The sequence below is a fragment of the Pocillopora damicornis genome, chromosome 5, assembly GCF_964200805.1.
Source record: "Pocillopora damicornis chromosome 5, jaPocDami1.2, whole genome shotgun sequence".
Taxonomy (NCBI): domain Eukaryota; kingdom Metazoa; phylum Cnidaria; class Anthozoa; order Scleractinia; family Pocilloporidae; genus Pocillopora; species Pocillopora damicornis.
In genome coordinates, this window is record NC_142674.1 from 5,349,563 (window position 1) to 5,376,755 (window position 27,193).

The 27,193-nt window shown below is 35.8% G+C and overlaps 2 protein-coding genes across 3 annotated transcripts; both read left to right on the forward strand.

Annotated features, from left to right (window-relative positions):
* Positions 1 to 2,464: 2,464 nt before the first annotated feature.
* On the forward strand, positions 2,465 to 10,962 carry LOC113683177 (phosducin-like protein). The gene is made up of 8 exons (XM_027200393.2): positions 2,465 to 2,808; positions 4,005 to 4,130; positions 5,281 to 5,411; positions 5,898 to 6,003; positions 6,317 to 6,379; positions 7,084 to 7,134; positions 7,950 to 8,074; positions 9,090 to 10,962. The coding sequence occupies exons 1-8, from the start codon at positions 2,632 to 2,634 to the stop codon at positions 9,184 to 9,186; spliced, it is 876 nt and encodes a 291-aa protein (XP_027056194.2). The 5' UTR covers positions 2,465 to 2,631; the 3' UTR covers positions 9,187 to 10,962.
* A 732-nt stretch (positions 10,963 to 11,694) lies between these two features.
* LOC113683140 (uncharacterized) lies at positions 11,695 to 27,027 on the forward strand. Of its 2 annotated transcripts, XM_027200363.2 has the most exons (18): positions 11,695 to 12,128; positions 14,295 to 15,211; positions 15,549 to 15,714; positions 17,343 to 17,504; positions 17,755 to 17,836; positions 18,370 to 18,402; positions 18,494 to 18,656; positions 20,161 to 20,225; positions 20,387 to 20,470; positions 21,359 to 21,478; positions 21,708 to 21,816; positions 22,059 to 22,102; positions 22,267 to 22,344; positions 22,510 to 22,537; positions 22,790 to 23,002; positions 23,559 to 23,620; positions 24,285 to 24,402; positions 24,852 to 27,027. In XM_027200363.2, exons 1-18 carry the CDS (start codon positions 11,878 to 11,880, stop codon positions 24,857 to 24,859), a joined length of 2,703 nt encoding a protein of 900 aa, XP_027056164.2. In that variant the 5' UTR covers positions 11,695 to 11,877; the 3' UTR covers positions 24,860 to 27,027. The 2 variants fall into 2 exon arrangements, with proteins under 2 accessions (XP_027056164.2, XP_027056158.2); XM_027200357.2 differs by lacking the exon at positions 24,285 to 24,402.
* Positions 27,028 to 27,193: the final 166 nt, after the last annotated feature.

Below are 27,193 nucleotides of genomic sequence, written 5' to 3' on the forward strand. Positions count from 1 at the left end.
CGGAAGTCGTTGGTGAAAGAGTGTTGACTGGGTCTTTTGTGATTCACCGATGAATCGTTCGCGAATCAACCTTGTAAGGAAACCACAACACTTAATGGTTTCTTCTGTCAATCTTTTTTACTAATGGTGTGTAAACATGATGAAAGGAAGACTTTGATAGCACCAGGATGTAAAACGCAATATCTAGAAAGATTGAGCGCAAAATTCAAATTATTGTTTATGATCACCAAAAAAAAAAAAATTGAAGGCAGCGGGGGTCGGAATGTCATAAAACATAATTCAAAATGATGCGCCACCCAAGTTTGCATTAGAAGCGAACGTGCTCTCCTAACTCTTAGAGTAACAAAATTTGTTGCACATTTTGTCCAAACTCTGCCATGAGCTCGATGTCCATTTGCTCCATAAGCCTTTGTTTCCCTCTGTGATGATAGTAAAATCGGGCGAAACCCCGAATTAAATAGTACACTCATTACTAAGTGACCACAGGATAGTCAAAAGAGGAAAATGCAAATCATTGCGCCAGAAAATCTGGACAGATTTATCCAAAATAGTAACAAAATGACGAGATGCGAGATTCTTATTAAGTTTTTCAAGATTTACGGAGGAAAGTCAATCATTCTATTTTTTTCCCTCCTACACTTTACTGAAGAGTACCCTAGTACCCCCGCTACGCCCCTAAACAATGTCACGTGGATGTTGAATATTAGTGGTCCTTGACGCTGTGCTTGACCCAGGGGGAGGGGGCGGGGTCCGAACCTTGGCCGATCCCAACAGATTTGTGGTTGTTCTTTTAACTTGGCTCAAAGAAATATTCTCCCAAACGACGGAGTGTCTATTTAGCATTTAGTATTAAAAAACTTTGTGATTCTGCATTCGAGTGGGTTGCATTCTCCATATAAAACATATGATTCTTGGATCCGCCCCTGGGGCAGGTCAGTGTTGTACGTGTTTCAGTAAACAGGAAGTTCATTCCTTACAGAGAATTGAAGCACGTGGTGAACACGATAAGATCTGCCCAGCCTTTTCTTAAGTGTTTTGTTCACCGCTTTTTTACCCCATGTGCGAGTTCAGTTATTCAAGGAAGTTTAATTTGTTTTTGGGTGGAGGAAAATAAACACAACAACAGCATAAGTTCTAGAATAAAACCCCTCCCTTTCGGCGAATTCGAAGGCCATCGCGCTGACATCGTTTTTTCCTTTTAGTTCAATTTTATTTTTGGACTAGCACAACGGACCTTGCCGAAAAGGAAGGACTGATCGCAGTTTACACAACTTCGTGATCAGTATTGGAGGCTGGCGACCTTGAATACCTTGTGTATTAGGTCAGACATGAAAACACAGCAGGGGATTGATAGTTGTAGACATATTTTAAAATTAAATAGTTGAGGGAATATCTTGCAAAATAGCGGTTGTGCGCTTCAAGTGACCGGAAAATTAAAAGTATCCCATTTTTTTCAGCCTCAGTTTGTATTGCCCTATGAGGGAGGTCTTTATTTGGAAACTTCCAAGTTAACCGCATATCAAGAATTGCTCCGGGAGTTAAAAAAATAATGAAACAATTTTGAATGGTTTTCAACTCTAAGAAATTAAATTATGCCAATTTTTATGATTTTTAAAAACAACAGTTTACCAGATTGAGATAAGACCATTTTATTACATTGGCTTTCTCTTCCAAGGAATTACTCACAGGGATGTAGACTGGGGGAACTTTAGAGGTGCTTAGCGACGTATGGTTCATGGTCGTGCGCAAGCTTTATTATAACATAGCTAGTAAATTTGTCTAATCAAATTCAATTGCGCGAGCGTGCTTCATATTGCTATTGTGCATGCTCATGACGTCAGCAAACATATTCCTCGAGAAAAAAATTTTCCATCTGGTTGAAAATGTTATAAAACAATTGGTTCTCACGTCAGCTGTGCGTTAATCGAGATATGAAGCACTTGGGAAGTTTAGAGAGCACTCAAGAGGCTAGAGTTGCTCTCGGCTACGCCTCGAGCAGCTCTTACGCATCTTTTGTGCTCTCTAAACTTCCCGCGTGCTTCATATCTCGATGAACGCACGCTGATGTATGAACCAATTGTTAATTGCAGGCAACGCTAAGCGTCAAGCCAAGTCAACCAAGTGCATGCGCAATGGATCAATTTCAGCGCAAGCTTTACATGTAAAAGGAAAACACGACAATCGACCGTTGTCAAACAAAAACGCGACAAAAGACTGAAACGCGTTTAGAAATCTGTTATAGTAAACAAATGTGGGAAAGTTGAAAATTCACGAACTTGAACCTTATTTGGTAATCTTTTGATAACTTACTTTGTTTTGACTTTCTGAAATGTTCCCTATCAATGTCTGTTTCAAAAAATAAAACATGAAAGGTAAGTGACCGTGCTTGTTTAAGATATGTGATGGACTAAACTAACCCCATTTATGCCTGTACTGGCACTAATCACGCGCGTCATTTCATCAGTTCAAGGTACATGATTTCCTTGATTGGCGATCGAGTTCCGCGTCAGCTGAAGGGTTGATGTAGATGAAATGCGAAGGATCGTGACTATTACACCACCATTCAGTCCGAAAAAGGGTTTACCGCTGACCATTGTGCGCTAGTGGAAATCCACTTTATTGTCATCCAAGATGACAACTTTGGACGATAAAATTCTCGGTTTAAAAACCCAAAATTACGTATCGAGCTCTGAAAGTGAAGGAGAAGATGAGGATGATAAAATTATGGACGATGAAGACCCTAGAGACGATAACATCGATCTAAGCGATGTAGCAGCTCCTTCGGATTTTCGACTTGAAGTTCCGAAGGTGAAAGTTTAATCAACGTAACACTGATTAATTTTCTGTTTATCGCTGTGAAATGTAAATTTACTCATTCCTCACCTCATATCGCTAACTGTATGGTTTGATAGATCTATGATGACGGATAAATAGTTGCCGCAAATACACTTTCTCTTTTGAAGAGATAGAAAGTTCCTTTCATCAACTAACGACCTTGTGAAAGCTTAAGATAACTTATTCTTATGATCGAATGTGCGTATTGATCGCAATTTTGTTGGATGTCTGAAAAAAATTGATAAAAAATTTGACAGCAACGGTAAGGTTTCCGTGTCACCCTATACTTGATTATACATGCAGTTCTCGGATCAAAGAAATCAATTGCAAATAGAGTTAATCTTTTCTGGAGCATCACAGCGGGCAAGAATCTTAAATCCTCCAATGTGATTGGCTTATAAGCTTTCAACCCGTCCAGTTTATTGCAATATGGACCATGGTCTAAAGTTTTTCCACGTCATACATGACAAAGTGCTAAAAAAGTAAACCAGCTGAAACATAAATAAGTTATTTATCAGTCAGTCTATACCGGGAAAAAACTGTACCCTTGGTAACTCTCCTTTGGGTTGAATTAATTTGCAGAGGATATCCCTCAGAGTGTCAAGGGGCATATTTTGGCCATAGCTTGATAATTTTGATTTTGTCAACTGAGTTGATAATGTAAATTGGCCATCATACAGAGTTTCAAAGCTGACATGCTGACTTGCATTTCAAGCATCAGCACTTTGTCAGAGTGATGACAGAGGACTAATGCCAGAAACATCAGCTTTGAAACTCTTTATGGTGACAAATTTACCTTATCAACCTAGTTAACCCTTTGACTCCTGTGAGTGACCAAGACATAATTTCTCCTTACTATATCTATACAATATCACTTAGGCAAGTAACGAGAATAAAGAAAAATATAAATTATTGGATTACTAATTGATCTGATATCAAATTCTCCAAACTAGCATAATGAGAATCATTAAGCAGACTGTAAGGAGAATTACTAATGAGACTTAGGGAGTTAAAGGGTTAATAAAACCAAAATCATCTTGTTACACTCCTCAACAGATGCATCACCATAGTTCTATCAGAAACTTACCCCTTTTATTAAGCCCTTTGCCAGATTGGTTTTCTTTTTTTATTTATTTTCTGTTAACTCATAATTGATCTTGAGTCTTCAGACAGGACCAAAAGGTGTAATTCAAGACTATCGTCGCTATAAGCAACTTGAGACTGAACAGCGGAAAGAAAAAGAGAAAGAAATTAGAGCATTGGCACAGAAGTTTTCTGTCTCTTGCCAAAGCAGTGTAAGTTGTTATCATTACATAAACAATATGATATATCTAAAGTGCCTTTGGAAATTTTATAAATTCCTGGTTATTGATAATGCATGTCATTAAAGAACTGCCATTTCTTGTCCTTATAATAAGATAGGGTTAGTGAAAAAAGGTCCCAAATTGGCTTGTGATGAACTACTATATTCTCCTCTCAAATTGTCTCATATTCCCTCGTTAAACAAAGGGAGAAGTGGACATTTCATCTTATCTCATTTAACCCTTAAATTCATAAAAATGATTAACATGAAACTTCTCCTTATAATATTCATACATTATCCAACAAACAGGTCATGAGAATACTCAAACTTATCAGGTAGAAATTGTTATCTTGATCTAAAACTGAATTCTTATAACTAATTTACAAAGAAATGTGGAGCAGCTAGAGGGGAGAATTAACAATCAGATCTCGGATTTAAAGGGTTAAGGTCCTCTACCCACTTAACTCCTGGATTAAGCAAGGCCTCTGTGTAAATATCCACTTATCAGTGTAAGAACAAAAGTCAATGACCCGAGTGTGAGCTTACACATAAATCTGTAGATAAGTTTCAATATCGAAAGCCAAACAAATGCTGTTTTTACTACTTTCCATCTTATGAGGTTTCCAAAAGTATTGATTGGAGGATGTTGGTTAGTTCATTGCATGTTACCTCCCCCTTCCTGCCCAATATTTCATTGGGCTGCCTTAATTTGATCCTTTCCCCCCTGAGAGTGACTAGCATCTAACATCTCCCTATAATATTCTCCCTGAATTACACACAAAGGTCACAAGAATAACAAAAATGATCACCAACTAAAGAGACTCTTGATTGTTCAACAAATTCTCCTTGTCAGCACCTCTGGAACTCTATAGAGAACAGTATGGAGAATATGTATACTGATGCTAGGGTGTAAGGGGTTAAGTTTGGAGCTCCAACCACCATACATTATATATCAATGGGCATGTTAGTTACAGTAAATAACTCGTGTGCATTTCAATATTTTCCAATTTTTTTTTCTTGGAAAATGTAGTTAAAATAGTAATGCTTCATTTCATGTTAAAGAAAAAATTTGAAAATAATGTCTCTAAATATAAATAAGCAATTTAGAAAATGAATATAATTATATTTTTTGTTATTTACAGCTTGATGATGAAAGAGAAAAGGAACTTCTTAAGGAGCTAGAGCTCGATACTGATGAATTCATTCAACAATACCACTTACAAAGATTACTTCAGTTGAAGGAAGAACAGGAAAGAAGACTTCAACTAAATAGGTTGAAACACTTCCATTTTCTTATGATTAAAGGAAAAATAAGTAAAGAAATGATCCTCATTGGTGACCTTTGACTGTGACTGAGAAAACTGCAGGAAAAGAAGCTTGAAAATTTCCTTTCTCATTTATTTGTTTAACCCTTTAACTCTTAGAAGTGATTTACATGTAACTTCTCCTAACAATATCCATACACTATGCAACAAACAGGTAATGAGATTACTCAAACTTATCAGTTAGAGGTTGTTATCTTCATAATGATATGACACCAAATTCTTGTAACTAAATTACAAGGAAATGTTTAACAGCTTGATGGGAGAATTAACAACCAGATCTTGGGAGTTAAAGGGTTAATTAAAATATAGTAATCCTAAATTGTCATGTGATCCACCAGTTTTATCAGGAGTGGCTTAATGCTTTTTTTTTTCCAATAGTCCTCTCAACTTATTACTATTCATTTTGATATCATCATGAAATTTTTCCTTTTCAGCCCCAAGTTTGGAAAAGTAATTTCATTACAGAACAAGGATCAGTTTCTTGATGCTGTAGATAAAGAAACCCCAAATGTGATTGTTGTGGTTCATCTTTACAGTGAGGTAACATCATTTTAGCCCTTCACACCCTAACATCAGTATGTATATTCTCCATACTGTTCTCTATACATTTCCTATGGTACTGACAAGGAGATTTTGTCTAACAATCAAGAGCTTCTTGAGTTTGTGATCATTTCCTTAATTCTCATTACCTTAATATTTGATTCAGGGGCGATATTGTTGGGAGAAAGTAGATTTGTTAGTCACTCTTAAGGGTTAAAGGGTGTAAAAGTTTATAACATGTCTATATCCAAATCATACTGCAGTATTTTAAGTATCATGCTTAATTCTTAATTTTCCTTTTTTATGCTATAAGGATCTTCAAAGCTGTAGAGCTATGAATGGTTGTCTGCAGTGTTTAGCCCAGCAGTACTCTCTGGTGAGAAATGTTTATTATTCTATATGATTTCCTCTCAAGAGACTGGTTATTTTTTATATAAAGGGGAAGAAGGAAAAATATGCTGGAAAATTTAGAATCAAAATTTATATAAGTTACTCCCCCCCCCCTCCCCCCACACCCCACACTTTCAGGCCATGTAAATAGCATGTGACCCCTTCTTTATTAAATATTATAAATATTAACGCAATGACCACCCCCCCCCCCCCCCTCATCACTTCATATCACCTCTCATATACCTAGTAATTATTAAAATTAGTTTCACACACAACCACAAGATGATTACTTTGCACAACACCACCTTGGGCAATGGATCACTCATAAAATGTACCTCAAACGGCGGACCCCTCCATAGAATTCTTGATAAAAAGTTTACATCCCCCCTTGAACCAATCAGAAATAGCCATGGACCCCCCTTTTTTTCCCACCCCCCTCCCTCTACACAAATAATAACAGGTCCTGGTTGTACTTTTAAATTTGGTTTGATCATAATTGCTGTTTGAGGAACTTGTTTTGCGTAGTCCTTTTAATGTGGCATTGTAATAATATTCATGATTTTAAAATCAATTCTAATTATTATTTCTTAAAGAAATAATTTGTAGATTTGTTTGATGCTGAAATGCAAGCCTATTTCAAAGCAATTATGATCCATGTTATTGTTGCTGTTTTCCTTTGATTCAAATTAGGTCAAATTTTGCAAGATCATTGCTAGGGAAACTGGTATTAGCAGAAACTTTGTAAGTTTAAATTTCTGTACCAACTTTGTGAATTTGAATTGTGGGAAGTTAATAATTGGACCTCATGACCGATCATTGTGAGTGTGTCCCTTCATCTTCTCAATCATGGACTGCTTTCTCAGCCCCACTCACCCCTCCCCATGGTCATCTTGATATTCCATAGGTCTTCTTGTTGGGGTCTTTTCCATCTCAGGGTTAGTTCTTTTTCATTGCATTTCATTGGATGGCTTCCATCCAAGGATTGGCAGATGATGCTGGTTACCTGTCAGCATAGAGTGCTCCCACTCCATCTCCACATCCCCTTGTAGATGTTGTCTGCTATGGCAGCATTCTCCTTTTCAGGGAGTAACTGGTAAAATTTACAACCTGTAGTACGTCTTATGATAGCCTGAAGTGGCATGGAATTCTTCAAAATTCAACAAGTAAAAGGATTGCTTTACCAGTGTAAATACTTTTTTAACCTATTGTGCTTAAGATAAAGGAGGAAGAAGGAAAATAAAGGTAAAAGATGACAACTATAGGCTCTTGCAATTAGATCAGAACAGCCTGGCATAAACAATTCTTTAAAAAAGATGTCACTTAAATCAAATTTGTGTGAACAGGTCAATTCAAATCTAAATTTGAAATACCATGTTGATAGACTGTTTACAAAATTATTAAAAACTTCTGAAAATATTATTTTATTAATGTTTTGATACCATTCATTTTTAAAGTTAGCAATCTGGCTAGCCAGTTTCTGCCAGCTGTAACCAGCCAAGGCATATGAAATTGTAAATATGTTTTCCTGTTTTGGCATTTATCACATTTCATCGCAGACAAAAGAAGGCCTCCCTGCTTTACTTGTTTACAAAGGTGGACAAACTATTGGCAACTTTGTTAAGCTGGAAGACACCTTTGGACAAGACTTCTTTGCTTCTGATGTAGAGAGCTTCTTGATTGAGTAAGTGCCAACATGGTGGGGAACTTGACTGGTTAGTTAGAGAAGATTGCACTTAGATGGAAGTCTTTAAAGTCTAGTGGCCCATCGCAGCTCTGGCTCATGCAAGGCTCTTCAGCTCGAGAAGAGCAAGAGTATTGCTATTCAAACAAATTAAACTTGTTTGGCAGACATGGCAGAGATCTGATATTTTAATTCTGGATCTAGACTCAATCTCACCACCCAAAAAGCCATTGCATCCATCCAAACTGTACTAACAGACTGAAATAATTTCATGTCAAAGAATGAACCAATGGATCTGTGGTTTACCCTTAAACTCCCACAAGTGATCAACATGTAACTTCTCTCTTTAATATTCATATGTTATCCAGCAAACAGTTTATGAGAACACTCAAATCTAACACTAAATTCCTATGACTCATTTACATGGAAATGTGTAGCAGCTAGAGAGGAGAGTTGATAATCAGATCTAGCAAGTTATAGAGGAAACAAGAGGGAGGTGTCAATGGAAACAGAGCAAAAAGTCCTTTATTGCATTTAATTGATAAATATTTCTCAGGAAGGACAGAAAAAGAGACACCACTACTGGGTTTACATACTCTCTTCTAAACACACCCATCAACTAATCAAAAAGCATGTAGCATGATAATAAAAATAATAATAATAATAATGGTTTATTAGCATATCCATCTGAGGGGTGGCTCTTCTATGCTACAAACTAACTACAAACTAGCTAAAAATCTATATCGTTATTACAAAAATTGATAATATTGCATATTGCATTTTAAATATAACAGTTATCTAAGGCTTCTATGCAAGGATTGACTAACATATTTAAAAATATTGGTACTATCTTGAATATATTATATAAATAATACAAAATCATTGTTTAGAATAATGTCAATGCCTATGAAACTGCTTTTCTTCAACATGATAATAACACTTTAAAGAAAAGCTTATTACAGTTCACCATTACCATACATGTTCATCTTCAATGCAATTTCTTTTTCTTTTTCAGAAATGACATTTTAACTGAGGAATTGGAATGCCAGTTGACAGCAAGTGTGACAGCTAAAAAAGAGGATGATAGTGATAGTGATTTAGACATAGACTGACAAATCTATGTCTAACACTCTATTTTGATTGTGTAGTCTGAGAGTGGACCTAAGAAGGATTGATATCAGTATTTAGGACTGAAGTTTCAACAACTATGGCAATAGTCATGATTTTATTCAATTTACTGTGTTGTATCACCTTTAACCCTTTACCTCTCAGAAGTTACATCAATATGCGTAATTATGTAACTTCTTCCTATTATATCTATACATTAGCCAGCAAACTGGTAATGAGAATACTCAAACTCATCATGTAGAAGTTGTTATTTGTTATCTTGATCTAACACCAAATTCTTGTTACTAATTTACAAGAGAATGTTTAGAAGTTCTAGGGGAGAATTATCAATCAGATCTTTGTAGTTAAAGGGTTAAGGTAATATAGGAAAATATTGTTTTAAATTTGCAGAACTTTTGAGTCATCAGCTGCTCTGTTCTACAAATACAGCATACCCTTGGTTGCTAATTTAAAGCCGTTATAAATTATTTGAAAATAAGTAATATAATTTGCAGTTAAGCACACACCATAAGCATTTGTTATCATTGTAAAAAAATATATATATCTACTAAGTATATAAAGCTTCTAAAAATTGTTTTGCAACATAAACAAGAAAGAGAATTGCTTTTTATCAATTGCTTGCAACTGCAGCAAATTTAAAAGGTTGCACTCTGATGAAGAGTTAATGCTGCCAATCTATGTATCCACCTTTTGAATTTGCTCAGGAAGTTCAATTTCCTTTTATTAGGAGGAAATTATATTAATTAAAACTGCTTTGTGTATATATTTTAGGTTTTCTTTGTCATTTACCAAACATTTGTGAAGACATTCAAACTAAACTTTCAGTTTACTGTGAAAGGTCATTTTTACCTCTAACTTTCAAATCAAGTTCTGGAAGTAATATATTTTTATAACAAAGATTTATTTCAATTTACTGCTCTATAGTAAACTACTTCTGACAGGTATTTTAGTTGCAATAATCAAATAAATGTGTTAACATCAATAGTAAGTATTCAGAATCTGATTCAACAGCCTCAATGCTTTTTCATCAATTTATCACTTTAACTCCCATGAGTGACCAAGACAGAATTTCTACTTACTCTATCTAGACAATATCATGCAGACAAATGATAAGAATAAGGAAAAATATCAATTATAGGATTACTTATTGATCTGATACCAAATTCTCCAAACTAACATAATGATAATTATTTGGCAGATAGTAAGGAGAATTACTAATGAGATACTGGGAGTTAAAGGGTTAATCAATAGATGCCATGTTGCCATGTGTCTGTTCAACAATTTAACAAAGATGACATCAAATTATGATAAGAGTTGAAAACTGACTCTCAAGGCTCAGCTGAGTGTGTCACAGATGTTCTTACCACATTCTGACATCTTTTGTGATCTAGTAACCCTTTAAGTCCCACTAGTGACCGAGACAGAATTTCTCCTCACACTATCAGTATAATACCAAGCAGACATGTAATGAGAATAAAGAAAATATCAATTAGGGGATTATTAGTTGATCCAATACCAAATTCTCCAAACTAACATCATATGAACTGTATGGTAGACAGTAAGGAGAATTACTTAGGAGATCTTGGGAATTAAACGGTTAAGGAACAGACCCGTAACAACATGGAGTCAATTGTTTTACACATTGTTAATGGAGATGTCATTTATGTGCTTCTGTCCTCCAATAGATCATAGGTAAGAACAAATAAAAATGCAAATATAATTAAGCTTATTGTATGAAAATAAATAGATGTAAAAGAAAACTCCCTTGTGATATAATATCTTTGTGAACCGCTCATGAGGAACTCTTCTCTTCTTATCAGCTATGCCTCATATATTCAACTTCCCTGAGTTCTCTGCTCTCCTGAGTTCAGAGGATTCCTTCTTCCTCCACAAAACTAAATACTTCAAATCACTATTTGATCTATAAAAAGTAGACGAGGACTCCTCAAATGGGTGTACCATTACTACCATCCATTTTTTTGCAATGAACCAATAAGCTCCTCAAGGGAGGGAGGAGGGGGCCATCAAATCCCCTGGGTTCATCCCACTGCGATTATTAGTTTTGTGTGTGTGACCTCATGCAAGTTTCACTGAATCTGCTCAAGTCTTTGAAGCATACAAACTTGATATTTGTCAACATTTTATGGCGTTGGTGGAGAAAGTTCTGGTCCAAGAGTAGGGTTGGCGTGAGGAACCCCATCATCCTATCATGCCCCAATTGCTTAATTTAATTTTTCAAAAAGCATTTCTACTCAAAAGAGATGGTGAATTTGTGTAAAAACTACTTTCTGAGTTATTTGAGCGATTAAAAATATGACTTAGACATTTGAAGAGATAACATGAAACATTATAAATATCTGGGCAGCGCCGTGTAACGCCGAAAAAATCCAAAAGGCCAAATTCGCGGTCACTTCCTCTAGTAATGTTTTCATGCGGAAGTGGAGTTCCGATCGCATGCAAGACTCTCTACCGAACATTTCCGACAATCTCTCGTGAGCTCGTCATTAAAAATTACACTACACGGTTGGTTACGATTTATCACGTGCTCTTTTCTCTGGACTCAGTGATCTTCGCTAAGGCGATGTAAACAAAATGGCGGGTACTGATTGATCATTTATTACTACAATGTGTGGATTAGCGGTTGAATTGCTAGTTGTTCACGACCTGATGTCAAAATGAGTTCGATAGAATCAACGCTAGATGCCCTGACGAGCGTCGACTCCTTGGTCGACACTCTAAAAGCATGTATTTGGAAGCAAGATAAAGTTATACGCGAGAAAAACGAAGAGATTGAAACTCTCAGGTCGAGAGTGAAAGAACTTGAAAAGGAGCGAAATCAACTCCACCGTTATATCGCAAGGGAAAGGGCCAACAGCTTGACAAACGTCAACACTGGTGCAAAAAATATAGCGGATGGTGAAAACAGGTGAGGAAATCAGAGAGAAACAAGATACGTTATAAACTCAAAACAGGTCGCCTTTTCACTTCGAAGCTCAAATACTTCATGAAAAATTTCTTTTATTTTTACGCATGGCCTGAGGGGAAATTATTGCATATTTCCATAACATTTTTATATATATTTTTATTTTTATGCTGGTCGTATTAAAAAGATATAAACCATTTTTCTTCGGCGCCATTTCCGAATGGTTGAAAATTTTTTTTGAAATTTAAGTACGAAAGTAAATTGCAACAGCTTCTACTAATTTGGCGCGTGGGCGATTTCTTTGTTTTTATCCGCGCAGACACGTGGAGCTACGGTCTAAAGTGCGCTGTGTTTTCATTTAAAATTGTTTACTTTCATCAAAAACATTGAGGTAAATGCAATGTTTATTACCAATAGATCATGTTGCTTTTATCCGTATACCCATTATAAATCACCAAAGTGCTTCAAATAAATAAACAGTGGAATTGTTTTTGATAGTAAGAGGTTATTTTTGTTGTGGAAGCTTGCCACTTACCAATTAAATGCTAAAAATTTCTCCCTATTTTCCAAACAAATATGACCAATTTAGTTTGACAGTGTCACTCAAAAGAACAATTATTTGAAACATTGCCAAGGAATTAGATTATTCATAAATTATCGACATGCAAATTCAATCCAAGGAAATGACTAGTTTCATGTCTTTCAGTTTCAAATTTTTGTCTGATATGTACCACAAATAAACTTAGAATGTCATTCTTTAATAATTAAAAAAAATAAAAGACCTTTTCCTTATGTTTAGCTGTGAATATTCTTGCTTTGATTTCTCTGTTCAGGTAGAAGATTGATAACTTATTGACCCCTTCACTCCCTTGAGTGATCAAGAAGTAATTTCTCTTTACAATCTCAATATGATATCAAGCAAACTGGTGATGAGAATAAAGAAAAGTGTCAATAAGTGGATTATATTTGGGTTCAACTCTAAATTATCAAAACTAAGATTATGGGAAATTTATGACAGATAGCATGGAGAATAATTATGACTGAAAAAGCCCTGTTTAAAGGAGTCTCAATAAAATATTATGAATGTAGAATCACTCTTAAGATCTTAGTAGTGAACAGGTTTAAACCTTGCCTTAACTGAAACAGAAATAGGCTTTCCTTTCAGGCAGTGGAGATCAAAGAATTTTCTATCCTCTCTGCAAAAATCAATAGCTAAATTTGGGTTGTTTGAGCTACATTTAAATTCTTACTTTTTTATACTTGCATTCAAGGGTAGATTAAGTATTATTTTCAAGTTGGCTCAACTCTTTTAACTCCTATGAATGACCAAAATGAAGAAAATTTCTCTTTCAAATATCAATACAATATCAAGCAGACTAGTGGTGAGAATGAAGGAAAATATTAATTAGGGGATTATCAGGGGTTTCAATAACTTTTTACATAAGTGGCTGCTGATGGTACAATAGGTGGCTGTGTGTTAAGGTGGAACCCAAAAAGGAGGGCCTCCTCACAGGCTAATGGTACAACAGAGAGTGGTCTAACAGGTGGCCTTAGACTGCTGGTAACTAGCTTTTATTGAAACCCCTGGATCATTAATTGATCCAAGACTAAATTCTCTTACCTAACATTTTAAGAATTGCATGGCTGATAGTAAGGAGAATTAACCCCCTTTATTTCCTGCATGATGTACTGAGTATGTCACAAAATTTGAAGTCTGTGTGCCTACTTAGATATTTAGTACATAAAAAGTTAGAGAGTAACAGTCAAATACCTGGCATTGGAGGTGTAAAATATACTTGCCTTTCAAACTCAAAACCAGTAAGAATTCTGAAGAATAAGTCAATTTGCATTGGCTGACTCCTCAGTGGGGTTGCCACTTAACCCTTTAACTCCTAGAAGTGATTAACATAAAACTTCTTCCTACAATATCTATAAATTCTTCAGCAAACAGGTGATGAGGACATTAACATTGATCAGGTAGAAGCTGCTATCTTGATCTAGCACCAAGTTCTCATAACTAATTTACAAGGAAATGTGTAGCAGCTACAGGGGAGAATTAACAATCAGATCTTGGGAGTTAAAGGGTTGATGGGTTGATGATATTTTGGGAGTGAAAGGGTTACAAATGTATGATGAGTTAATTAGATTATGCCTTTTTTGTTAACTTAGGGCGGTGGACTCCAGAAAGATTTCTCAGGATACACCAGAGAGAAATAGCTCAACTGAAGGCAATTCTGAGGTCGTTACAACTCCTCAGACCCCAACATCTCCCATGATCACAGTAACAGCTGCAGAAACACCACAAAACTCTCCAAAACTAGTAAAACGTGATACTTTCAAAGCAGTCAAAAGAAATGACAGCTTGAACAGACAGAAATCATTTTCGAAAAAATATGAACTTAGTCCAGAACTTCAAGACAGAAGTGTGAAGGTTCTGGAACGACAGTATGGAGGCAAGGATACTGCTCATAAGGCAGCCCGAGTCATTCAATCATACTACCGCAAATATAGAATGGATAAACAATTTGAAAGGATGAGGGCATACTCAGGGTCTCCTTTAAAAGATCCATTTAGACCTAAATCAAACAGCGATCCTCGATCTCAAATAACAAGTCCCAGGACAGAGAATTCCTCACAAGCTCAAGTGACGCCTGTGCTGCGAATCACAAAGAGGAAAAGAGGAAGTCAAAGAGTCAAGTCAATACTTATTATAGACAATATCAACAGTTTATCTGGTGCAGAACCTCAAATGTATAGCAGCGAAATGGCATTGAATTCTTCTCAGGATAATCCTCCAGCAGATCTTACATCAATATTCTTTGGAGCAGGATATAAAACAGATGCCAAAGTGAATGAGCAAAGAGAAGCAGCAGACGAGAAGGTGGATACAAGGCTAGGAAGTGTCACTAGTGAAACGGAACATTATGTTAAAGTGGAGGTTATGGATAATGTGGAGACACTGCCTGACGATGCTTTTGTGGAGGATGATAAAGTGCCTAATGAGGTTCTCAATGGAGACCTGCCTGGGAGGCCAAGGAGAGACACAATCACTGATGATGGCTCGACCTATGAGAGTGATGACTCAGGTTTGATAACTGTCCTTAGTATTTCATAACTAACAAAGAAATCAAGGCACTTCATATTTGTTCATTTCAATTACATGCAAATTGCTAAGGTTGATTTTGTTTGTCAGCTGTTGGTAACCTGGTTGTGATCTTAAACTGTTTAACTCCCAAGATCTGATTGTCAATTCTCCCCTCCAGCTGCTTCTTATTTCCTTGTAAATTAGTTTCAAGAATTTTATGATAGATCATGATAACAACTTCTATATTGAGTTCAGGTATTCTCACTACCTGCTTGCTGGATAATGTATGGATGTTGTTGGGGGACATTACTCACTTCATCAATTATAACTTTACCTAGGGGATGAAATGAGAAGAGACCTCAGCAGTGTGGACAGTATTGATGGACTCTGCACATCAGTTCCTTCTAGCACTGATGATGACACTTCAAGTCTTTATTCAGAATTTGAATCTGGAACAAAACCTCAGAAGTTGGAGACCAGGATTGGTATAAACCACTTTAATAGGTATGCTTGGCTTTTCAGTCATTTCCTTTTGTTGGATGGATTTTTTCAACATAACACTAGACACACACACAAAAAAAAACATGTACTTTACCTTTCTCTTAAATATGTTACATTTTAACTACCTCGACTCACATGATATACATTAAATTTTCCAGTCCAATTAGCAGAAATGTTCTATGAATCTAGTCTAGATTCTTTGTAAGCTTTGTTTGCTTTTGTCCGAAGGCCTAATTGCCACAATTGAATTTAGTTCCAATCATTGTTCGTTTCCTCTAAAGTGATTAGCTAATTTTGTATATGAACAGGTGACTCTTGTCTTTATGGTGTCACCATTGACTGTTTTTTGTTCTCGGATCATAATCATAATTTGATCATTTTTGGAATTCATCCTGTGGTTATAGTTTTTTTTGTCATGAAAAAGTACTCATGAGTCGCTGAACTGACTGACTGACTGACTGACTGACTGAATGACTGACTGGCAAGCTGGCTGGCTGACTGGCTGACTGGCTGACTGACTGACTAACTGACTGAATGAATGATTAACTGAATGACTGTCTGAATGGCTGAAGGAGTGACTTACTGACTGGGTGGCTGACTTACTGACTGGGTGGCTGACTGACTGACTGACCCACAGAATGAATGAATGAGGTGACTCTGGTCTTTCTAATGTCACTGTTGACTGTTTTGTGTTCTCAAACCACAGGGCTTAAAATTAACTCCAGTACTTGGTGGCCAGTCAGGCTAGTTTCCTTGATTTCTTAGTGGCCCATCCCAAAATGAAGTAGCCCTCGATTTCCTCTAGTTTAAAATAAAAAACTTGAATAAATGCCCCATGGCTTTTAACGAAGCGTTAACTAAATGGAAAGAATACAAAAGTCCAGAGTCATGTGGCAATCACAAAATCAAAATGGTGTCTATATGTTGTGAATGTGGATCGCTTGTGAAATCACTGTTAAAATGGCTCGGAATTTCCACTTCAGAACTAAAAATTCACTAAAATGGATGATCTTAGAGTCCAGGCAAAGAAACGAAGAGGAAGGTAGTCCAATTGAATTACATATTGAGTTTTATTTTTAACTTAAATGTTTGTACTTCGCATTTACATTGCAACTTTTTGAAATTCTGTAGCATAGTTGCACATCGGGTGTTCAAACCTTAACTTTAGGTGGCCCTTGTCAGTTTTAACTCGCAACTGGTGACTGTGCAACCACCAATTTTTAGCCCTGAGACCATACTGACTGACTGACGGACTGAATGAATGAATGAATGGCTGACTGAATGACTGGCAAGCTGGCTGGCTGGCTGACTGGCTGGCTGGCTGACTGACTGACTGACTGACTGACTGACTGACTGACTGAATGAATGGGTAACTGAATGACTGTCTGAATGACTTTCTGAATGACTGACTGAATGGCTGACTGACCAACTGACTTACAGAATGGATGACTTACTGACTGACTGACTGGCTGGCTAATTGACTTGCAGACCGATTGACTGAATGTTTAAATTACAGAGCAACTACCTGATTGGTTGATTGATTGATACTTGTGTAATAAGTTTTAAAACACCTTTTGCCTCCCTTAAATCTACCTCTGATTTGGATATGGTTTGAACATGCAATTTTACAGGAAGCCAGAGAAAGGAATTAATTATCTTGTGGCCCATCAAGTGTTGGAAGACAGTCCTGAAGTGGTTGCAAAGTTTCTGTTGAGTGAACCTGGCATTAGTAAACAGAAACTTGGAGAGTACTTGGGTAATTTGCAAAATGAATTCAACATGGAAGTTTTAAAGTAAGTAACTACCAGTAGCTTTAACTTAAATTAGCCTCTTACACAGGGAAAAAAGATAAAATGTAATTTAAACTCTGCATAACTCTTAACATGGAGATGCTTTATCCAAAGAAGTATTCATCAGTTATGCTAATATTATGGGAAAAGAATATCATAGAGTTCTGTGTTCACCTACAACTTTTGCTCAATCTTATTATTATGCAGTAAAACATAATTTTCATGTCTGTCTTTTTTTTCTTTCTCGTGACAGGTACTTTGTGCAGTCTATGGATTTTACTGGAATGGAGGTTGATGAGGCTCTGCGAGTATACCAGACTTCATTCAGATTACCAGTATGTTTCTTCTCATCTGTTTATATACAAAAGCTGATTTCTATTAATTTGACTATATGCTGTAAAAGATTACCAGTAGGTTTGCTTCTTATCTTTTTATATACAAAACCTGTTTTCTATCAATTTTAGTATAGAATGTAAGAAAGTCTCATGTGTAAAGTTTTTGTTCTTTCCCATGATTTAGTTTGGGTTTGCACATTGTGAAAATTATTTTTTGTTGTTGTCTTCCTTTCCTTCTTTCTCAGTATCTAACAGATAATTTAATTTAGTGCACCTCAGCCCTGGTGATTGCATTAAGTTAACCTTTTCACTCCTAAGATCTTTTGAGTAATTCTCCTTACTGTAGGCCATGTAATTCTTATGATGTCAGTGCAAAGAATTTGGTATTAGATTAACCAATAATCCCCCTATTTATATTTTTCTATCTTCTCATCTCTCAGCGGCTTGGTATCATATTGATATTGTGAGGAGAAATTCTGTTTTGGTCATTTATGGGAGTAAAAGGGTTGACAGTTTTTTCTTTGATATTTCAGGGGGAAGCACAGAAAATTGAAAAACTCATGCTGGTAAGGCTATATGCTAGTTGATGTTACTATCAACAGTCTGATCAAAGTACAAAGAGCTACATGTCCTTACTGATATATTTGTCTTGTGTAGGAGTTTGCCACACAGTATGTTGCGTGTAACCGTGTTAATGAAAAGGGTGCAGTGGATACAATCCTTATTCTGGCATTTGCCATTGTGATGTTGAACACTGATCTTCATAGTCCCAACGTGAAACGAAGGATGACGGAAGCTGACTTCATCAATAACTTAAGGGGTACATTTCCTATTAATATTTTCCTCATTTTATCATCTGAGATTTCAAAATAACTCATCATCATGTTAACTCATTATCATGTTAGAAGCTCTCTGTTTTGATGGAGCTCTCTATTTTTTTTGTTAGTTTCAAACATACATACCTAATGGTACTGATTTTCAAAGTTGAATGCAGCAGTTTTTATGGCTTACAGTGTTTGAAAAGTGATAATCTAGAACATTTTGTATTTGGTAACCTCTAAAACAATCAACAGTTTTGCTTACTGAGACTATGTGAAGACATATGTCAATTTGTTAATAAATTGAATGAAGTACCATAATCTCCAGCCGTTTACCCGCAGGTAATCTGTTGATTTTGCATTAAATGCATGCCACTGTGGGTAATAGAGTGGTGCGGGTTATGTCACCTACATGCGTTTCCACCTCTCAAATGAATATTATTGTATTAAGAGTGCCACAAAGCGGCATGAAAACATGATGCTGACTCGAGTTTATTTCACGCATAATTAGTTGTGTGACAAACAATTTGTTATCAGCATGCATGAAAACAAAACCTTGATGGTGACAAAAATAATCCAAAGATAACACTAGCTTGAGTTAAAGAGAATTTTCCCATTTTAAGGGACTTGTTAGGCCCAATTGAACCAGAGATATCGATTTTTTTCTGAAATTGCTGACAGTTTTATAATTCAGATTTTAACACTTACCCAGCTTTCTTTCAACAAGTCAACATGGCGCTGAACCATCGTTCGCACAAAATGTGGCCACAAATTTGCATTCTGTCAAGTATGAAATGTTGAGATTTGGGCATGGGCCGCTTGTGTTTTTACTTTATAATTTTATCAATAAAGTACATGCTAGTATTGACACAGAATTGTGCACGCGTCTGAATTTCTTTGACCTTTAAACTCAACAAAAAAGCTTTCAAGTTTTCAAAACTTAGATCAGACAACTTTTAAATGACTGAAATGTATCACCTTAATGTCACGTTTTCGCCACCAAAAGTTAAATAACATAATGTGCAGGTTATCCACCAGTGCGGGTAATCTGTTGACTTTTTTTTTGCTGCATGCAATAATTGGCCAGTGCAGGTAATTGGCAGTGCGGGTAATTGGCCTTGCGGGTAAACAGCTAGAAATTACGTTTAGTAACACAAAGTTAAAGTTCAACTTTTATTTCAGTACAATATCAGTGTTGATATAAAGGCTGAGCTGAATAAACCCTTAACCCTTGAACTCCGAGATCAAATTTGTAGTTCTCCTTACTGTCAGCTATACAATTCTCATAATGTTGGTTTGGAGAATTTGGTATAGGATTGACAAATTATCCCCAAATTGATTTTCCTTTTTCTCATCACTTATCTGGTTAATATTACATTGATATTGTTGGGAGAAATAGCTTCCTTCAATTTCCTTTCAGTGTGATAGTGTTTCATCTGCAAGAACAATTTTATTAAATGTGCACCTCAAAACCCTGTAGGTTAACTCAGTATTAATATTCATTAGGTACCAACAATGGTGGAGATTTTCCAGAAGAGAGTTTGTTAGCAATCTACAATAGAGTAAAAAAGGTAACTGACATCAATTTTGAATGGAACACTGCCTTGTACAGTTAGTCGGTGATCAGTTTTTTGGTGTGTGGGAGAAGCTCTTGACCTGCTGATCTGATGGTTATTCTTTATTCAGCATATTTAATACATGCTCACATTATTCACTATATACAATTTTGCAGAAAGCATTTTCTCCAGGAAAAGATCATGTCAATGCTGTTGAGAAACTGAGTAAAAAGATTGTTGGAACAAGATCACCTTGGACTGTAAGTTGTCCTTTAATAATGAAGAGGGGTTTTCAACCCTGAAAAAATTTACAGCTTCTCGAGATGGAGATAACATGATGAGAAAGGCTTTTAATATCTATGTTATTGATGGGTACTCATGGTGTAGAGGAAATTGCGGCTAATACAGGCACCAATGTGACTAAATTTTTAACTTTGGCGACCAAATCCTGAAAATTAGTTGCCAAATTGGTGACTAGCATGTTTCATCATAACCTTACCAAGAAATATTATAGTGAATGAAAAAGATTTACAAAGATAAATCCACGGCAAACTTCCTAGTTAAGTTTGTTTCCAAAATGTGGCACATGCATCTCGATCGATAACTAGACGCCATCTTAGATTTAAGTGAGCTTGAAATTTGTATATCATACATCCTATTGTCCACTTTGTAGCATGTTAAAGATCTTTTCCTTCACTTAATTTTGGAGGGTCCATCTAGAATGCTGACAGTGTAACAAAAGGTTTTGTTTGTCTTTGAAAATGGCAACCAATTTTTTTTTAATTGGCTGCCACTTCGAAGAATTTAGGAGCCAAGTGGCTATCAGAAAAAAAAATTTAATTTCATGCCCTGCAGTGTCCAGGTCTCTGGAGAGAAGAACTCTTGAGTAATGCAAAATGTAAAAATCAGTTTATTTTCCAATAGTACCTGGAACATGTACTTCATGGTTACAAATTTAAAAGTGCTTTTTGAATTATTTTTGTTTCACTGAGTAGTGAATTAGGCCTCCAAGAGCAGACAGAAGAAATTTAAATGTAAAGACAATATTCTTCCCAGCCCTTTCTAGTGAACCCACATTTATGGTGAATGGTCTGCTTATTGAGGTGTGATTGTTATGATCATACATTGCGCCATCTCTGTCTTTTCAGACACTGGCTGCTCTTCACAGACAGCTTAGATTGCTGACCCCTCTGTACAACGTGCGAGATCCAAACAAGAAGGAGAAAGCTCACCCCAGAGTTATCTTTCTCTTTAATGACATGCTAGTGGTGAGTGAGTATGCCTGACTCAACAGTTTAAATTTTCTGCTCCGTGGTTCGCAGAAACTATTTTTGGTGAACTAGCATGCTTTGGTGTGACCCTCTTTCGTTTTTTTTTTTTTTTTTCCGTGTTATACCTTGTTTTGTTAAGTGAAAGCAACACTCGTAATGACAGGAAATTATCTGATATTTTTGCACTTTTAATTGGTACTTAAAGATCAGTGTAATTTTTTTTCAGGCCACTAAAGAACGAGGTAGAGCTGGCCGCGGAGAGGGGATTCATTATTACAGCTACAAGGTGTCCTTCTCCTTGTGTGGACTGAAAGTATCCACCTTTTCAAAGGACTGTAAGTCAATGAACCAATTGTGTAACAGCAAGGGACTAGAGTCTAAGTGAGAAAATCTGGACTGCGAACGTGAATAGTCAATTGAAAAGGATCCAAATTTGCTTAATATGTGGCAAATCCAAGGGCACACCTCCCTAATATATCCAACAGTTGAAGCTACCTATGTATTATGTAGAATGTAGAAAAATAGTTCAGTTGAATCCTGATTTGACTCTGAGTTGCTGTTGATCTTTCCTTTGCAGGTTATCCTTTTGGAATACAGATTTATTCAAAACTAGATAGCAGGGTATGTATAGAACTATTCAGCTTGAATTTGCACTCTATGTTTGACAACCAATTCAACACCAAAGTCACAGTCATGTTCTACTTAATATCTCAGGAAGTTAACGATTTGCCATGTGTTGTTTATTAGAGTTGTAGTGTTACTTATATCTTGGTATCATTTTATAGGTTCTGGCCTTTTTTAATGCCAAGGATGAAGAAACAAGAAGGGTGTTTGTCGATGAACTTGTTGACTGCATAGAGGAGGTTTGTATTCATTAAAGTAGTGACTGCTTGATTGACATTTGGATGGTAAATATCAGTAATAATAAATTTAGCAAAAGATATTCCACTGTCTCTAAGTCCAATTGGAATTTAGAATTATGTGGTGTTTGGCACTTTCCTGATGAATGTGTGTGGTTTTTTTTGCAGACAAATGAAATGGAAAGTGACCGAATTAGTAAGTAATTAACTTTCTTTAGTAGATTATTTGATCTAGTTATTCACAATTAATTTTAGACAAAAATTTTTTAAAAAAATTACATGACATCTGTGTTGTGATAAAGCACAGAGTTTTTATGTCATCTTTTAATATTTATCACAGAGGTTCAAGTGGGTGTGAATGGGAATATTTCTTGCAAAGTTTTTTTTTGCCTGAGTATTATTGTGTTGAACCATAAAGTTTATTTACGTGCTAACCTTTAATTAAAAGCGACAGAGAAACAGAAGCACCTTGGAGCCAGGTTTAACAGATCAGGGATGGACATGAATCGCGCATCATTAACATTACCAAAGAAAGTCAAGCAGCCATCCCCAGATACAATCAGTTTGATTGACAGTGCAGGTTCAATGGATTCCTTAAACACTGGCTTGATGGGATCAAAACAACTTTCTAGTTCACTTTTGAACATTAATGAGACTGGAGGTGTGTTATATTAGGCCATATTAGGTAGGGTGGTACTCTGGAATTTTTGTTTTTGATGGGGAGGGGTGGGAACTGTATTGTGCTACTGGTACTCAGACTGACCTCTTATTATTTTGATAATGATAATTATAAATTTATATAGTGCATTCTCCGTGGGAATATGCTCTAATGTGCTTTAGAGTACTTTTTAGGGGACTTTGGCCAGACTGAATTGAGCACTTTACAACTTTTTGAAAGGGAATTTTGTATGTGCCCCCAAAATGATATACACAAATTTTAAAGCACAAAAAAATCCATAATACTTTTCAGAATTTCCATTGTCAGAAACTTTATTGCAAAGTTTACCTTCGCGAGAGATATGCTCAGAAGACGGATAGCTCTATAAATGTCAAAGTTTTTAACATTTAAGTTGGTAAATAAGCATCTATTAAATTCATAACTGTTTTCCCATTAAACTATACCCAATTCTTGACCAAATAGCTCTAAGGTCATTCTATAATTGCCAACTCTTTTTATTTGGTCTTGACATAAAGTACCTCTTTTTATTTGCCTCTAGAGTTTTCAGAACTGAAGAAAAGCAGCAGTATTTCATCTTTAGATAGTGCTTTTACTGAAGCAGTAAGTACTCATGAGAGATATAAAACAGGTTTTCTGTTTATTATTTCTCCTGTCATTTTTATCATTTTTACTCCTAAGATTGCTATTTGGCACAATTGTCAGAACAAATTCCTGCAAAATTCAGTTTCTATCTTCTTGTTTTCATTCAATACCTTATTACAGTGTTGACAGACTCCCTAGACTTTACCTGATACTGAGCGGCCACTTTTGATATTACAGCTCACATTTTCCCCTTTGAGATTATAAGGAGAAAGTGAAACTAACTGCAAGTAGCCTTCCAGATTTGTCATGACAAAATGAAATGCAAGGAGACCATACAATCTGCAGTCAAATGTGACTGTGAATTTATACCCCACCCCATTACCCCCTTTCCCCCCCCCCCCCAAAAAAAAAAAAAAAAGAAAGAAAAAAGAAACGAGAGCCTGGTGTTTGCAATTGAAATTTTTAAGCGTCAAGCCCTTTTTTCTCTTTTTTTTAATCTCTTCCTGGTGCTGTGATAGAGTTCTGCAGCTTTTATCTTTTTTATTTTATAACACTAACGTTAAAAATTGAAGGTTATCATTTATTTGATAAAAGATATTTTGATAGTTTAACATAATAGTGATGATTTATTCTTATGATAGTGCTAACCAGCTGCTAATTCCTTATAATAAAAAAAAAACAGTACATTGTGGAGCTTAATCCAGAAAAGGCCAGAAAAGATGCCAAGAGCAAACGAGAGAAAGGAAAGAGAAAAAAATCCCAATCCAGAGACAGCAAGTCTAGAATTCTTAGTTCAATCAGTGAGTATAGAAGAGAAACTAATCATTAATTAAAAGTTTCTGGTGGAATTTTTAGTTTATAATTTGATGTTAACGGAAGCAATTTTGAGTCATCTTAATTGCATAGCAAGCTTTATAACTAACTATAACTAGGCATGGACGTAAGGTGAATTTAATTACTCTAATCTAACGTATACTTTCTTTTTATTTTTTATCCTTTTATGTCATTCAAAATGTCTTGATTGATTCGCAAAATTTTTTTTTTTTTTGCTCAGCTTTTCCTGTGACAAACCTAACTCTGAGATGCCATTTGAAAGAACAAGCTAGGGTCTTCAGTAGCATGACTTGGGTTATGAACTTTTTGGCATTGGGGTTGAGAAAAACAAAATTTACAGCTTATATTTCATTCATATCAGGTGTGAAAGACACAGCACTTCATCTGTTTCTTTCCCTCTTTTTCTGTTCTGTAGGGTTCTGATCAGACAATATCCGACGATCTTCATGGCTCAAATTCAACTCTTAACAGAAAAGGATTGTTTGGTAAATGGCGCTCCAGATACAACAGCAAAAGTGTTGGAAGGCCCTCGCCAAAAATGAGCCCTGTGTCCATGCCCGCTAGAAACTGTTCGACTCCCATATGACATTAATACCCAATTTCCCATTCACTCATCACCCTCATTCATTTTTTATAGATCTTGATACTTCATCTAGGGAAATATATCACCAGAATAGTGAAAGGTGTCCATTTGCCAGAGATGGCACAGTCTGTGGTAAATGACAGATCAGAAGTCTTAACTATCCCTTGCCTGAAAATTACTATTTTAGAGGAAGGAAATTCATATAAACTTGCTATATTTTCATAACTTATTTGGTATAGCTCATTATTCAATGAAATGTCTGTTAGAACCATACAATAGAGAATCCTATACTGTCAAACTCAGAAAACTGTGAACACTGGAAATACTGCTGGATTGTTGTGGCGAAAGGGAAAGAAGACAGTCAGGCCCAAAGCAGTTAAACTGTATGTGTCTTGCAACAGAAATAAGTGTGTGGTTTGGCAATTTGCTGGTGAGTCCAGATATCGAAGATCAACAGGGTACCCAAAATCTAGCCTGTGTACAGACCATTACTATAATTATACTAGCACTTCAGCATCAGTGTCTCTTTGCCCATGGAAAAGTAGGAAGGCTTGAGCAACATAAGCTAGCAAGAGGTCTGCAAGAGCTCTAGTAATGATAGTGCCAGACTTACAGCAAACCTCTCCATGACTCATCTTATCTTTCCGTGGGGAGAGAAACCTGCATCCTGTTGTGAACTATTGACTGCCTGCCCACAGGCTACCCAAATACTCAAATATGCAGGGTAGGTCTTTTGTGGTTTTCTAAGTTTGACAGTTAATGAAGTGATCATGTCAGAATATTTGATCATCCACTCTGGCTGGTTGTAGTCTTAAAATTGATTGTTGGTGGTGAATATTGTTCCATTAACATGAAAAGAAGTATTCTACACAACAGGTGTGTACACTACCTTGGTAGAAAGACAAGTCAACAGTGGCAGATCTGTTAAGGAGTAATTTCAACTAGAGACTCCAGTGATAATTTTCAAACTTTGGTTACTCCAAGATGTATTCATTTAATTTCTTTAGTCTTAAAAGTCAACAAAGGCTGCAAAGGAGACTAAATAAATATTACCCCTTAAAAAAAAACAACAACAACAAACAAAACAAGAAAATATTATTGAAAGCAAAATGCCTAACATTCATGCTGTGGTGTTACCAGTAAGCATTTATATTGTCTGCTTATTATGACCTTATTCAGCTGTCATCGCACATTCTTACAGATATGACTCCACTCATTTAAGATATTTTTACATGATTAGAAGTAATAAGACAAATGTGTTCTACAGCAAAGGAAAATCACCCTAGAATTACAGTGTTAAAACAGTGGCAGTGATCGGTTAGATGACAATGCAAAAAGTGGAGTGTTGTGAATTTATTAAGAACATAGTTATCCTTTAATTAAAAATTCGCAGCAAATTTATGTACGTAATCATTGACCCTTTCAGTCCCAAGATCTCAATAATTCTGCTTCATGTCTGTCAAACATTACTAATAATTTTTGCTCTAAGAATTTGGGGTAAAATTAAATAATTATCTTGTTGATATTTTTCTTTATTCTCAACATCTGTCTGCTTAATACTGTATCAGTATTAAGGAATTAAGTCTTTGTCACTCTTGGGAGTGAGACGGTTAGTATGCTTTTCAATTTTTGTAGGTTTTCTCTAATTACAGACTGGGAATCCTTGGTGAAGGGAGAAATATGGGCATTTTTTTTTTCATTTTCTGAACCTATTAACTACTATAGGTGTTAAACCTGACATTAATTTGAGTTCTCAGTTTGTAAACTCTAGGTCACAATAGATTGTAGAGAGGATTATATATTGAAAATTTTTGGTTGTCAAGAGCAATCTATTTTTGCATAGATGTACTATTTTGAGTGTGTACATAATTGAATAAGGATTACTCTGATTCTCTTTATAATTATAATATCAGGACAAGGCCTATTGAAAGTATAATAATTTGCTTGTTCTATTTTAGTTTGAGGAGTAAATTAGGGTCACGAACTCATTAAATGTTTTTAAACTACACCATGTTGTTGTAGATATATGTCATACTAACTGAGTTTGAAGTCCATAGTGTAAATTACAAACCAAGTTTTTTTCCACTTGCCCTGTGGTTGAAACAAAAAAAAGCCACAAATGTGAGTGGAAAAAATGAGGTTTTCTAACCCAAGTACTGATCAAGAAGAGATCA

Bases quoted from the DNA above. Each gene is read 5' to 3' on its own strand.
- LOC113683140 (XM_027200357.2), top strand. From the start codon at position 11,878: ATGAGTTCGATAGAATCAACGCTAGATGCCCTGACGAGCGTCGACTCC. The intron at 20,226-20,386 runs GTAACTGACATC...ACAATTTTGCAG, and splicing joins TCTACAATAGAGTAAAAAAG to AAAGCATTTTCTCCAGGAAA. The intron at 22,538-22,789 runs GTAAGTAATTAA...TTTAATTAAAAG, and splicing joins AATGGAAAGTGACCGAATTA to CGACAGAGAAACAGAAGCAC.
- LOC113683177 (XM_027200393.2), top strand. From the start codon at position 2,632: ATGACAACTTTGGACGATAAAATTCTCGGTTTAAAAACCCAAAATTAC. The intron at 4,131-5,280 runs GTAAGTTGTTAT...TGTTATTTACAG, and splicing joins CTGTCTCTTGCCAAAGCAGT to CTTGATGATGAAAGAGAAAA. The intron at 8,075-9,089 runs GTAAGTGCCAAC...TTTCTTTTTCAG, and splicing joins GTAGAGAGCTTCTTGATTGA to AAATGACATTTTAACTGAGG.